A 15,026-nucleotide genomic window follows, 5' to 3' on the forward strand; every position below is an offset into this window, starting at 1 on the left:
CTCATTCAAGGGTTCCCCAGAGTTCCTTACTCAGTTATACCAGCCTACACTCTGTGTAGATGCAGACTAGGATCTGCCAACAAATGTGGAGGTGTTTACACATTGTTGGCGTAGGACAGCTCATGAGTGGGAGGGGCAATCTCCTTGTGGAGACTCCTGCCCCTCAGATAAGAAAAATATATATACACAGTGGATTGGGCACTAGCTAGAGTTCTTCCATGGTATGCCTTTGCTGCTGATCTAAAAAAGCAAAAATAAGGCTGATGGCAGAAGAAAATGAAACAAATAGGGGTGGAGGAGGACAGGTTACCTGAAAGGCACCAGCAGTCTTGCACCACTTGTTTATTCTCCTCCTCTCCCTCACCGTGTGTGTGAGAGGAAACGAAGCTGCACCACCCCCCACCCCCCCACAAAAAGTAGAAGGAACACTTTCATTGGCAGACTCAGCCCAGAATGGAAATATTCGGTATCTTCTCCCTGCTTCCGTATTTAGAGACACGAAATTGCATTTTCAAAAAAGCAACTTTCCTGCAGTTAATCACACTTTCCCATTAAGAGCAGGTCAACGCTCACCCTGATTTGCACAATGTGGCTCCTGGATGATGAGGGCAATGAGACAACCTCCTTTGCTCGCAGCCTTACTTGCAGTGCTAGCAGTAGAAAGAGCCAAATTCGCTGACAAGTGACAGCAGCATTTGAAAACAATTCAAAGCCAATGCTAAGCAGCACTTTCACTTCTGGAAAAACATGCAGCATAAGGAGAGCAGTACTAGAGACACATATAATGAAGCACACACTGACAGAGTCCTTTCTGAGTGCCAGGATGAGGTCCTAATATCTCTCAGCACCTTCTCCTCCAGAAGTCAGAACATGTATCCTGACCAGAGCAGGTTTGCTTCCCAGAAAAGGTGGCAACGGCCTTCATTGTGAGACTGGTGGTCTATTCTAATCCCACACTGTAGAGAAAGAAGGGGCAGTTAATTAGAGGAAGGGCTCTGTGGCTGCAGAAGGGAGAAGGGTTGTGTAAATTGGGCACAGTAGCCAAAACTGTTAAATGTTAGAGATGCACACACATATTATTTACAGACCACAGTGTGCAAAGTTTGAATTGCATTTTTGAACATAGCACACAGCTGGTTATAAATACATTTATATCCCACCTTCTGGGATATAACAAAACAGAAACAGCAGAAAGTCTAGATTATGCCTAATCATCACATCCCTCTCACCAGCAGCTCTCAAATAGGCTTAAGACCTTGTGTGTTTCTGGTTAGTAACAGGCCTGTGTAATTAAAGATTCCCAGTCCGTGGGAAACCTTAAGCCCTAGAAGGCAAGGAAACCCAGGCTAAGGATGGCTGTAGAAGAGTCCACATTCAGGCAGAGCCCCCCACCTCCCACCACCAGCAGGAATATAACTAAAGGGGCTTGTGTGGTTTCCTGGCACTTGCCAAGGCCTACCTGCCCAAGGTGCCTCCAGCCTGGGTATAGTATTTGTTGTAATCAAGACGTAACAGCAACTGAGCCAAGTCTGAATTGATCTGGTGATTGTGAACACTGGAGAGGATCTTGAAAAGGAGTGAAGACTGACAGCTGAAGCCCTGCAAAGGTAAACGGCACCCATGAGCCATAAATTGAGGGCTCTGCCTTAGCAGAAAGGGCTGAACAGAGAGGACTAGAAGGCCACTCGAACCCATATGGGGAGGAAGCATCCCAGGCAGCTGCCCCACCTCATCGCTCACCCTTTGGGAACTGCTGTCCTGGAGGAGGAAAGGCCCCAGCTGTTGCTGCCAGTATGTCACAAGGGCCCGACCAAGGCTGTTTCTGATGAGCTGCATAGAAGAGCAATGGCCAGACTTCTTGTGTTCCTACCCCCACCTCATGCTGAATTCATCAGAGAGCTGCCTGCTCTGAGTTTCCAACATGCTTCCACAGGAGAGATGCCCCAAAAGCTTTGGGCGATGTTTTTCAGGTAGAAAAGTGCAAGACGCACCTTGGCCAGGATGCTCAACTGGGCCGTCCCCCGCTCATCCAATGGTCCCCGGTTCTGGCTGACAAGTGAGCAGAAGCTATGGCATAGATCCAGTATTTCATTCAGACAGTGGAAAGCCTGCAAAACCAAAGAGCAGAAAGGAGATGGAGGGCCTCACCAGAGCAGAAGCTTCTCGTCTTGCCCTTCCGCAGCCTGAGATAATGACAAGATTCAGCAGGATTATTGGACTGGTTTACTCAAACTATTTCACTTCTTGCTTAGTAGAGCAATTCTTAAGGTCTAATGGAGCTGATGCAAACAAACAAAACAAAACAAAAATCTTCATATACTGCACAGCGGCTACCAAAGCCCGAAATTTCTGTTCAAGCATCATAAGCTACTCTAAACATGAGTTTCCAAGACCAATGAACATACAGTGGTGCCCCGCAAGACGAATGCCTCACAAGACGGAAAACCCGCTAGACGAAAGGGTTTTCCGTTTTGGAGGTGCTTCGCAAAACGAAATTCCTATGGGCTTGCTTCGCAAGACGAAAATGTCTTGTGAGTTCCTGCGGGGTTTTTCCCCCCCCCCCTTTCCCAAGCCACTAAGTCGCTTAACAGCTGATCCGCTAAGCCGCTTACCAGCTGATCCGCTAAGCCCGCTATCAGCTGATCCGCTAAGCCGCTAATAGCGCTAAGCCGCTAATGGGTTTGCTTCGCAAGACGAAAAAACCGCAAGACGAAGAGACTCGCGGAACGGATTCTTTTCGTCTTGCGAGGCACCACTGTACTTTGATAGGCTTCTCCAGATTGCCAAATGCTACCAAGTCACCAGGAAAACACTCCCCCCAAAAAACACATGATGAAGGCAAACTGACACAGTTGCAGTTCATTTATTTTCTATCCTGCTTTTCTATACAGACCTGTACCTCATTATTCACTTTAGCAGGTAAGGGCTTTGGTTGTGCTCATGGCCAAGCAACACAGCCATGTTCACAAGGGTCTGGCTTTTGCTTTAGTTCCTTCTTGCCGTGTTTGACTGAAGTGAGCTAGGAGTGCTGTACTGGATGGGCATTTGGACTGTTCGAACAGGACCAGTTCTCCTGGGGACACAAGGCAAACAAACTATGGGGATCACTCACTGGTTTCAGCAGAATGAAGGACTGTGCTAGGAGATTGCTCAAGAAGTGATCATGTGCCAGTCGAATGCTCTCAAAGTCACGGGTGGAGTTGATCTGCTGCAGAAGTTGGGAGAACTGAGACTCCAGAACATCCACCTGAGGATACGGAAAAGTGAGGGAGAAGATACTGCCTGCTGTTTCCAGTCATTTCCGGCCACCAATTTTGGGTGGGAAATTTAGGGTATCGCTGGGAGAAGTGGCTGGTGCATATCCCCTGGAGGAGCAGCACCGAAGCCTCAGAGTTAGCCCCTGAGACCTGTGTTGCTGCTCACCTGCAGGTAGTACTGCAGATTGTCTACAAGGAAAGTCATGTGATGGCGTAGTTGCCACTTGATGGCATCTGTCCTGTTGGATTCCAGGCGCTTGCACCACATCTGTAGAGCCCAGCAGTGCTGCAGTTCAGCCTGGACTCGACGCACACTTAGCAGATACTTGAAGACCACATTGTACCTGCAAGCCAAGAGGAAGGCAAGCAAAAGATAGCTGGGTCAGACCAGGCCAGCATTTCCTCCTCCCACCCAGGAAATGTGTGCTCTGCTACAATCAACCTTTGACACCAAAATGCCACAGAATCCACCTGGAAACAGAAACAGGGATAAAGCGGCCCTCACTTTTCCAGGACGGCAGGAGTAAAGAGGATATGCAGGGGCCACTGCACTCTGTAGGAGAGCCCCAGAGCAGCCCAGCCTGATGCAGGGGATTCATGGGGAGACAGTTCCCGAGAAGGCGTATCTCGAGCTTGAGCGGCATCTGAAAAGGAAGCCAGGAGGCAGGTGGGCAACAATACGGCTGCAAGGCTTGCTGGACCTCACCCTCCTTCCCTGCCACCCTCCTTCTCATTTTATCAATGGGCAGCCAATGCAGGTGAGAGACTTGCTCCAGGCCACCCAGGGGGTTGATGAGACTGGCATTGGCTTTCAACTCCCAGCTTCCCAGACCTAGGGCTGCCATTCTGCCTCTATGGAACCAAATTGGCTTTGTGGCTCTGTGCTTGGAGTTGTGGTGGGGCCTAAAGCTGCCCTGCTCAGGGCTGCTTGGCTCCCTGGCACCAGCACGCACCTCGGTGCTCCTTTCCATAATAGTGGATGGTCAGGTGAAGAAGAGGAAGCAGGTTGTCATCGTCAAGCAGCACTTTGTGGGCAGATTGCTGGAAGGCGACATTCACATCTGAGGAGAAAAGCCAGACCAGAACGACTTACTCCAGATGAGCGCACAGTGAGCAAGGAAGGCACAGTCACCTGTTTCCACTCTCCCACCCCCATGCCCTTTTCAGAGTTTGTGCCACAACAGCTTACAGAACCAAACTGTGCCTATGCAGGAGCCAAGAGTCTTGGTAGAAAGGCTTGGGAAGCAGGGAAGTATCTGAGTAGAGAGTTGTCGGTCTGATCCACCAACCTCACCAGCTCAGCCTAACGGAGAAGCCAGATCCCATGAAACTCACCATGTTCTGTCACTGCGGTGGGAGGTGTCTTCAGCATCTGCTGTGCGGTGTCAATGAAGGCCTGAAACAGTTCTCCTCTCCCCAAGAGATAAAAATCTTTAATAATCTAGAAAGGAGGAGAGAATGACTAAATGCATCAGGATACAGAACCCATGGGCCCCTGCAAGCAACACTCCACTGGCAAGAGTGAGTCTCCTCCTGCACAAAGAGAGAGGAACAGCTTTGGAAGCTCCATATGGGGGGTTTGCATGTACCTTCAGTTGTCCTATTAAATCCGATTCTTCCACCATGAGCTTCCATAAGTGCTAAGGGAGAGAGAACAGTCCATCAGCATCAAGAACCAGGAATCCCCAGCAGCAGCAGCAGCTCCGAGTTGCTGCTGGGACCTTCCGCCCCACTGCAGCCAGGACTTGATCTGTTTGCTTTGAGTGACAGAGACTACTTGCCCATTGCTGGGCAGGCTCTCCATGCTCTATATGGCAGGACTGACAAACAGCCGGTCTATGGGATATTGTAACAGTTGAGGCTTTTAAAAAGCTTAATTATTGTGCAGGGTGCATTAGCAAGAGACAAATGTTAATTCTGGATCCCCACCTGTCACCCCTCCCCCCGCACCAATTAGACTTTTGAAAAGCAGGGGAGAGGACTAATATCACCTCACTCTATGAATTGATCTGCCATTAAAATCAAATCTCCCACACAGAGATTAGGCTTTATTAAAGCTTTTATTGTTGCTAATGGGAGCTTTTAACATAGTGAGGCTTTCTTGAGAGGGAAGAGAATTCACTGAATGGGTGCTGGTGGTGGTGATCAGGTTGCTCCGGCATGGCATGGCACTTTTGACTCCATTCCAGCAAGTAATCCCAAGAAGGAATGTGACCCTCAGCCTGAAAAATGGTTTCCAACAAGCTCTGGCAAGGGGTTTGCAAATGGCTCTCTGCTGCTACCTCACAAAGAACTTAGTGCATGCAAATCTAGAGCTACGGCTGACCTCTGCCACAGTGCTCCGTATCCAGTCCACCACTGTCTCAAAGTCCACCAGGTTGAAGAGAGGCTGCTGTTTGAGGCGATGCAGCTCAGCTGCAAAGGTGTCCTCCTGGTTCTTCAGGATGGAGCCTGTGAGGCAACGAAAGGCAAGGAAGAGTGGCCTAACCTCGACACAAGATGCCAGTCATGGCCTCCATCAGCAGAGCTTTGCAGAGGACAAAGGCTGTTCAAGGTTGCATCAAGATCCAGCTTGGAAAAGTGGAGGAGAGGAAAAGGGGGGGGGAATTGCTCTCCCACTTTTTCAAGCAAGTTCTTGCATAGGTCAGATTTTAAGACTGGAGAGTGTTTGCATTGTAAGAATTGGAAGCCTTTCAAGCTTCTGAAACACATTGAGCTTCAGTGAAGTTTTGCATCCGTGAGCACCAGAGCCTGTTCTCCTTTTTGCTTCGTGGCTGACAGATGCCAACAACCCGAGCTTATAGACGACCAAAATGCTTGAAATATTTTAAACAGAGGGAAATGGAAAACTGCTTCACTCCAACCCACTGAGGACTGTGCAATGCACACAGTGATAGCAGCAGATGCAACTTCAATTTGGGAAACTGGTAACAAAGCAGACAATGGAGGTGGGCTGAGGACAGTCTTTGTTTTCTCCTGGAAACAGCTGGCTGGTATTAAGTCAAAAAACCTCTTGCTGTTCCAAAGTGGCCTTCCTGAGAGCAGGGTACTGTGGCTCCAAAATCTTTTCAGTGCTTCCCAGTCGTTCTGTATTAAGTACAAATACCAGAGCTAGGAGGAAGCAGGTCCTTCTTCGAACCTGTTTTAAAACGCACGCACACACACACATACACACACTCTCTCTCTCTCTCTATATATATATATATTCCCCTTTCTCTGGCAGAGTAGAGGGGTCCTTTACCTTTACGGAGCCGCCATACTCTACCTCAAGGAAAGAGTGGCAGAGCAAGGGGGAGGGGTGGCTCAAGTGCTTTGCAGGGAGGGTCCATTCCATCTTGCGCAGACCCCTGGTGAGGCATCCCAGCACTTCCCTGCTGTGTCCCAGGGTGCCCTTATGAATGGACAGCCAAGAAACAACCACCCTGCAGTTTTCAAACCTTGCTGCCCTCACGCAGAATAAAATGAGTCAAAGTGTCTCCTACCTTTTTTGGTAAGGCTCACATTTTGACTCTCAAACATCTGGACAGACTCTCCCACAAAAAGGATCTTCTCAGCAACTCGCACAGGGATGTAGGATGGCAGCATTTCAATCCGCAGAGAGAACTGCTTTGGGGATGGTGCCAACATGTTCTCCTCTTCAATCAGCCGCTGTTGGAAGGAGAGGTGAAAATGGGGGAAAGTCAAAGAACCCCACGCACAAACATGGCGGCTCCAAGTAGAAAGCCCCATCCCCAATCCTGAAGACTGTCCATCAAAGGATAGGTGTGTGTTAAGACTTAGCTGGAACCATCAAGCTGTGTCAGCGGGGAGCAGAGCAGGATTTTTGATCCATGAAACAATGGCTGAGTCAGAAAAGAATACTTGAGCTATCAAAAAAGAAAGTTCTAGATCCAACTACAAAAAGATGACTGGAGGGGACTGAACAGGTTTCACAAGGCAAAAGAGCACCTGGCTTGATGGCTGAGCATCTGCTTTGCATGCAAGCAGCCTTGCATGTCCAACCCCCCAACATCTCCATGTGGGACAGGGAGAAGCCTGTGAAGCCCTAGGGAGGGGCTGCTAGGCAGTGTGGACTATGCTGAGCTAGAGGGATTGGGAGGCGGATTCAGCTTCCTTTGCATTTAGCACCCAAACCTCACCATGTCCTGCAGCTCTCGCAGCTGTTTCCCCGTCAGCCCTCCGATCCCCAGGTCCTCCTCCTCCTCTTCGGGCTGGGCAGGGACAGACCCCGAAGAAGGGCCTTGCTTGATGAAGAACTCCTCATGTTGGTCCAGGAGCAGCCCATGCAGCATCCAGGCAGAGAGCTGCTTGTACATGGCAGCATGGCACATGGCCAAGACCCTGGAGGGGGACACAGCAGTAGAGGGAAGGGGGCTTGACCAGGCTGCAGCCACAATGGAGCTGCTGCCATTGGTGGCTGGGGGCAGGGAAACAAACACCATCCAAGGCAACAGTGGGACTTCAGGAACATTAACTTGTTCAGGGGGCAGGTTCCCAGGACCCATAACCTGGCATTCCTCCTTAGCGCATGGGCTGGCCCCACCCAGGAGGGTTTCTTACTTTTCCAAAGCACGGCGCACAGGTGGCAGACCACCTCGGCTATGTCTGTGAACCACCTCCAGGATTTGACAGCCATGAATCTGCAAAGGAAAAGCAGATCCCTTGCAAGAGCTGATGTTGCCATATGTTCCTACAACACTGGCTGGCAGCTGGATTCTGGAAGGTCCAGAGACCAGCTAGCCTGGATGGAGGAAGCTCCTCATCCACATGCAGGCAGCATTTCCAGCTCCCTGCTCTACTTTTCTGTGGATGATGGTACCAGAACTCCTACTTCCCATTTTTCACCTCTAGTGAGGTGAGAGAAATCAGCACCATCTCAGTTACACACAAAATTTGCCCTCTATTATCAAATCAAGCCAGGCAGGTGCCTGTGAAAACAGGGCCACCACCAAGGGAGATCAGGATTCTGAACTGTACCTTCTGGGTCTTTATTTGCTCCACCACAGTCATCAGTGAGGGGAAAAGGAGCTGGAACTGCAAAACAAGAATCAGCTGGTGAGGAATGATTTGCTAGTTTGAGACAATAATGGGGGAAAAAGAGAACAGAGTGTTGTACTTAATGTGACAGATGAGATCTTTTTCTAATGTGGGTTGGGAATCCTCCTATGAGCTGCTCCTCCCACTTACTCCAATAGGCAAGGCTATGAAACAGACTGCGTGGGAAAGAGCCTTTCCTAATTTCAATGTCACATAGCAAAATGGAAGTATCTTCCTTCTTGCACATGGGCTTCATTTGTGTGTTGCTTTCATGTTTTGTCCCCCCCCACCCTGCAGTTGGGGCTCCCCTCGATAGTCCACCTAAATAAGTAGACACCTACTAAGATGACCTCCCTAACTTCATTAATTCTTCAAGGAATGTTATTTGCCCCCTTTTAAGGTGCAGACACTGTACCTGCTGTGTAGATAAAAGTGTCAGATTTCTCTTGCTTAGGACATCAGAAATTGGAAATGGCTGCCAAGATTCTACTCACAGAGATTCACTCTGCCACAGTATGTTTCCTAAACCACACACAATTACTTGCACCACACTTTAGGTTTTTGCAAACTTTCCGCATGATCAGGATTATGTTCCTTAAGATAATGCCTGTGCAAGCCTTTTTCTCAAAACGGGAAAGGAAAGGCCTTCCATGTTGCCTATTGAACATCAGGCAAGGATGCAATAACTAACAAGGATCAACATCAATGCAGGCTATAAATGCAGTTCAGAAGACTAAGCTTCCCTTCAGACCCAAAGTACATATTAAATACTGCACATTAAGATGTGCCACCTTAATGAACCAGTTGGAGGAGGCATGTGGATTGCAGCCTCCTAGTTTCTCTGTGTGTCTACAGAGTTTCCTTGTGAAAAGCTCTGATGCTGCTACCGCCGCCACCTGGCCTGGGTCCAGAATTTTGCTATTATCACTGAAAATGGCCATCTGCCTAAACTAATGTTACCTTTCCTGAGGAGGCCCTTTGCTCATAGGATGGGTACTCTAGCAAAAACTGAGCTTGCCTAGGCAGCCCCCTGCCCCACAAGAATGTGGTCTGATTAACCCCCTTGTCTTCCTTCAGTGCAGCCTGCAATGTAGAATAATTTTCAGTGGAAGGCAGCCAACAGGAGTTAAGAGTGATGCATACATAATCATCCCTAGGCAGCTCTCCTTTCTCTTTGGCGGGAAGAGAGACTGAGTCCCCTGTCAGGATCCGGAGCCTCTCCAAACTGACTAGGTGAATAAAGGTGCTCTGGGGGAAAGCTGGTAAGTGGCCCCTCAGATGGAGCCAGAGCTCTTGTATAAGACCCTCCATTCTCATATTCTAGCCACTCAGGATGATAAACCTTTTATCTCTCTTTCCAAGCTTCCTGTGTCCCAAGAGCCTCTCTCTGAGAGACTCAAGAAAGTACTGTATTTTTCGCCCTATAGGACGCACTTTTTCCCCTCGAAAAATGAAGGGGAAATCTGTGTGCATCCTATGGAGCGAATGCAGGCTTTCGCTGAAGTGTGGAGAGCGAGAGGGGTCGGCGCACACCGACCCCTCTCGCTCTCCAGGCTTCAGGAAGCTATCAGCAAGCCTGGGGAGCCCGCGGGAGTTCCCGCAGGGCTCCCTAGGCTGCGGATAGCAGCCTGCTGCCCAGAGCGCGCCGAAGCAGAGCGCCCCGCGCTTCGGGCAGGTATCCGCAGCCTAGGGAGCCCTGCAGGAGTTCACGCAGGGCTCCCTAGGCTGCGGATAGCAGTCTGCTGCCCAGAGCGCCGGGCGTGCTGAAGCAAAGCGCCCCACGCTTCGGGCAGATATCTGCGGTGGGGGGGGGGAATAATTTTTTTTATTCCCCCCCCCAAAAAAGTAGGTGCGTCCTATGGGCCAGTGCGTCCTATAGGGCGAAAAATACAGTACTTGCCCATTGCTCACACTGGCAGTTCACAGGATGTCCCTTGGGGCAGGAGGGCCCTTACAGAGATTGGGATAGCCAATGAATCAGACTGAGGGAAGGAAGAGAATCCTTGCCTTTATGGAAGTTGTGTCAAGGCTTGCTCCTGCCTCAATTTTTTTATTTATTCCACTGCAGGAAAAGGATCGGAGACAGGAAACTGGCCGTGGAGCCCCATCCCTTGTGCTAGAGCTCCAGGGCTCAGCCAGACAAGAACAAGAGCAGTTGAGGTCCTGCCCTTCAAAACAGACCTCCAGATCTTATTCAAGGCAGTCAGTGTGAACTAATACAGCTCACTCATATAGGCAAGCCTCTTTTCAGCAGGCAACCATGAAGAGAAGGCACCATCCAGAGAAGGCAGCTCCTCCAACAGAAGGGAGGTATGGGCAGGGAGAACTCACTTGATCCAGCGAATAATTGACATGCGAGATGGTAAGGTGAGGATCGGCCAGAAACTGGAAAAAATGAAAGGTGGGTGAGAGACTGGAGTAAGTCTTTGTTTTGACTTCTTGTTTTGCAAATCCTAAGTTGCACAAGCAGGAAAGGAGCACTCTCTGGAGCTTTTTGAATATAGCAGTTATACAGATGGCACTGTTTCCTACAGAGATCCAACATACATGGGTGGAATTAGCAATGCATGACACTGGCTGGCATGTCAAGAACTGTCCGTGTCCAGACCTTTTAGGTCAAAGCAGTGGGATAACAAAGCAAGGTTTATTCAGTATACTCGTTACCTACACTGGCCTGTTGCTTTTAAATTACAAATTGGTAAGTGCTGATTTGAGGCACAGACAATCTTTGGCTGTGGAGCCCTACGCCTGAAGCCAGGAAAAATACAGCAATTTGGTGCAAGTTGGCTTGTCAGGTAAGCACCTGCTGGGTCTGGAACCACCTCCAGCCAAGGCCCCTGCTTCTGTGGAGAAGGGAAACTCCTCCAGCCTCAGCTTTCAATATTACATTAAGCTCCTCTTCCCCATTCTCTCAACTAGCCTTTTCTCACCTCCTCCTTCTGCTCCTTGCCTGCTCTTCCCCCCCAAAAAAACTTGCATGTTGCTGCCTGTTTGGGAGATTCCTTCATCCTCTTCAATTGTGCTTTCCCTGCTCTTGCCTTCCAGTACTGTGTACCTGGGAGATCATGAGTTGGTGCTTTGGGCATCATGGTCAATAAGTTGCCCCAGCCCTGCACTCACTCTGGGCTCATTTTGGGTCTGTGGCTGCTGCCGACCCTTGACTTACACCCAGAGTACTAGGCTGGAACTGATTGGCTGCCAGTAACCAGATCCCCTGGGGCATTTTAGAGCTTGGTGTTAGAACTGCTGTCCTTTTATAGCCATGTCTCTCTCCCCATGCCCCCACCACCACACCAAAGTTCAGGAGGTAGCTGCAACCAGTTCTTCTCTCTGAGCTTCAATTTTGCAACTGGCTCAGATGGGTGGATGCCGTGCCCTTGCTGCTTACCAGAAGAGAAGCTTGTCTTCTCTTGCTTCAAGGGTCCAACACCTCCTCTATGGTTTAGCTGCTACAGAGCTACGCAGCCATGGTGCTGGAATTTAATGCTCATCAGCATTTTTGTCTGCATGGCTAATAATTTTGTCTCTGTTAATAATGAAGGACACCATCAACAGATGCAATCTGATTGGTGCCCTCTCTGCTAAACAAGCAAGTAGTCACTTATGCTCTATTCTTGTACAATGTCTAGTTGTGGGGTGGCTTAGTGAAAAGGAGTCATGAATACAGATTAACAAACCACTATTACTGACAAAAACCTGCAGTTGGATTTGATGGGCAGAGCATCATGCAATATTTACTACAGAAACCCACTGTGCCCTGCTTACCTCCTGCTCCAAGTCAAGCAGGGCCTGCCGATATGGACGCAGCACGGCATCAAGCCCAGTGCAGAAAGCCCGCAGATAAATCCCTTGCTGGGAGGGGTGCAGATCCTGAAAGTGGATCAAGGAAGGGTTAATCTCCTGGCATGCATAAGGCTCTAGAACCACCTCTATTGCCATGAGTGGAAGCGACCCAAAGGCAACGCAACCCCCCCTCCCTCCATTGTTCTAGGACTGCATCCTGCCACAAAAGCCCTTGCACAGGAGGTGCAATTAGGAGAAGGGCTTGTTCAATAAATGCACACATTGCTTTTCAAGAAAGCTCCTCCACAAACATCACTGTTTTTTGACAGCAGTATTACAGACAACGTTCTTCCATAAAAGCAGCCAAAACAATGAACACCCCCAAGGCCCAGCAATTGAAAAAAGAAAGCCAGGGGGAAAATAAACCTCGGAGGACCTCATGGACAGGGATGTGGGGCCCTTCTGGGTATTGAGGGGCAGGAGAGAGAGAGATGCGGAGGCGGCGGGCTGCAGCCCTTGATGTCCTGGCTCTTTTAGGCCTCGAGAATGGACGGAGAGAAACAGCCTGTGAGGGAAAGGGCCGAGTCGCTTCCGCAGAGGGTCACTGCCCATAAACGGCCGGAGAAGTGACAGGCAAGCGGGCAAAAGTGGGGGCCTCGCTTGCCTAACGCCCTGACGCGCCCGCGGGGAAGGCGCTCTGCACATGCTCAGGGGACCGCTCACCTGCGGCTGCACGGGCAGGGCTGCTGCTGCTGAAGGGGCTGACGGGGCGCCGGGGGGAGGCTGCTGCTGCTGCCCGCCCTGCGAGGGGCCTCCTTGCGAGGGCGGCGGCTGGACGTGCTCGGCTGCGAACTGCTCGACGAAGTCGCTGAAGCGAATGTAGAAGGCGCCGAGGCGGCAGACGCGGGCCAGGAGGGCGGCCTCGCTCGGGTGAAGGAAGGGCGGCAGCACCGGCTCCTGAGGCACCTGCGGGAGAGGAGGGCAACGAGAAGCCGGTTAGGGTGGGAGGCGGAGGCGGAGGCGGCCTGGGGCGCCTCTTCCCCAGGGGGCGGAGCGGGACGCCACCTGCAGGCAGACGCTGCCGCCGCCTCCAACGGTGACGAAGAGGCCTCCGGTGTAGCCGCGCAGCGCCAGCAGCAGCTCGTGGATCATCGCGGCGGCCGGCGAAGAGCGAACGACGGCGCCCCGCAAGGCCCGACGGGAAAAGGAGGGGGTGCGCGCGCCTACCGCCTCCGAGCGCATAGAGCTAGCAAAAGGTTGGGAAGGGCAGGCGGCCCTCACCGCGCGTGGCTCGTTGGCCGAGCACTTGTAAAGCTGAGCGGGACAGCGCTTCAAACCGCGAGGAGAGCGGCAGCAGATCTGTGCGCGGCTTTGCAAAAAAACGAAACACAGGCGGGGAAGCCAATCGCAGCAGGCGCTGCAGGGAAGATTGGGGGGGGGGGGCGAGGCGGGAATGTGCTTTCAATGCACTGCTTGTACGTGTAGAGCTAGCAAAAGATAGCAGAGGCAGGAGGCTCTCGGCTGCGGGACTGCGTTCAAACCGCCCGCGATTTTGGATGGAGGAAGGGCGGGTTTCAGAATGGAATTCGTAAGGTGCCCCGCGTGGGCGTAGCTAGGATTTGGGGGGCGGGGGGGGGGCAGGACACTCACCTGTCATCATCCTCTGTCTGGCTCTGTCTAGCAGATTCGGAATTAAATGTCCCAACTACAGTTGTTTTAAATTACTTTATTTTGGCCCCAAGTGTTCAGGAAAATCTCAAAATCTTCAGTCATTTGAAAACTAGAAAGTTAAATTAAAAAATTAACATCAGGAAGTACCTTTCTTGCGGTTAACGAATATATTTCGCAAAATTACAAAGCACTCGCTTTTTAGACACTAGGGCATTTACCACAGGTTCCGATAAAGCAGAATATTTGGCTAACAGAGCGGCAGCAAAGATGAATTGAGCTTTGGTGGCAGCAGAATCTAGCTGGAGTGTCCATTTCCCCGTGTTGCCATTTCCTTCTAGTGATAATCTCTCCAACCCTTCAATGATGCTCATAAAATGCTCTTTAAATTGCTCTTTGAAAACTGCAATAGTTTTAATTATTTGATTTGGGGGCAGCAGCTGCCCCCCTGCCTACACCCATGGTGCCACGACGGGGGGCAGCAATGACAGCCACAGGTGAACTGCACGTGGCTATGTAAAAAAGAAACACTTTCCAACCGCCTGACAGATATATGGGGGACTCCCATTAGTGGAGACACGATTTTGAGGGGGGGGCAGGCTTTTGTGTCCGGATTTTCACTTTTTTAAATATGGAAACTCTATAGAGGGTATTATAAGCAGCTCTCAGTCGGAGAACGATGGTGGACTGGCTGCATTTGCAGGGTCATTTTAAAAATCTGAATTGTAGCCTGAAATAATATATCCGGAGGTTTAAATCAGAACTAAGTTACAAAGAGGAGGGACTCTGATATTGGCTGCTACACGCGCATGTGTAAGTGTGTGTGTGAGAGAGATTGCTACCCAGCGCTTTTTTTCAGGGGGTATGCATACCCCTAAACATTTTGTGAATCTAAGTTTGGCCTCATTGAGGGGCAGTATTTCAATGAGTAGGAAAATGAGAGTACCCCTAAAAAAACCAAAAAACCATTTATTTAAGGTAGATAAGGACAAGATGAAATTATACAATTGAATATAAATATAGATGGGAAATGGCTATGTATTGTGAGTACTTATCTACTTTAAAAAATTTTCACTTATGATATTTTTCTCTTACTTCTTTATTCTTTCTTTGTTCTTTTTTCCTTTTTCCTGATATCTTCCATTTCACTGCTTTATTGTGAATAGCATTTTATAGAGGTATAAATAACTAAATATGAAAAGAAACAAAATATTCTCTAATTTTTTCCCCTTGGTTAGATGTATTTTCTTTTGTTGTGAATATGTATGTTTTCTAATTTGT

General features: G+C 49.8%; 1 protein-coding gene across 2 annotated transcripts; it reads right to left on the reverse strand.

Moving 5' to 3' along the window:
* Positions 1 to 273: 273 nt before the first annotated feature.
* TUBGCP4 (tubulin gamma complex component 4) lies at positions 274 to 13,334 on the reverse strand. Of its 2 annotated transcripts, XM_081170856.1 has the most exons (18): positions 13,143 to 13,334; positions 12,801 to 13,043; positions 12,060 to 12,164; positions 10,626 to 10,679; positions 8,235 to 8,291; positions 7,818 to 7,897; positions 7,397 to 7,598; positions 6,740 to 6,905; positions 5,584 to 5,708; positions 4,847 to 4,897; positions 4,593 to 4,698; positions 4,211 to 4,318; positions 3,763 to 3,901; positions 3,424 to 3,601; positions 3,113 to 3,247; positions 1,992 to 2,108; positions 1,460 to 1,599; positions 274 to 956 (listed from the first exon to the last, which is right to left on the reverse strand). In XM_081170856.1, exons 1-18 carry the CDS (start codon positions 13,317 to 13,319, stop codon positions 941 to 943), a joined length of 2,199 nt encoding a protein of 732 aa, XP_081026982.1. In that variant the 5' UTR covers positions 13,320 to 13,334; the 3' UTR covers positions 274 to 940. The 2 variants fall into 2 exon arrangements, with proteins under 2 accessions (XP_081026982.1, XP_081026983.1); XM_081170857.1 differs by lacking the exon at positions 12,060 to 12,164.
* Positions 13,335 to 15,026: the final 1,692 nt, after the last annotated feature.

This window comes from Podarcis bocagei (assembly GCF_964188305.1).
Source record: "Podarcis bocagei genome assembly, chromosome: 14".
Lineage (NCBI taxonomy): Eukaryota > Metazoa > Chordata > Lepidosauria > Squamata > Lacertidae > Podarcis > Podarcis bocagei.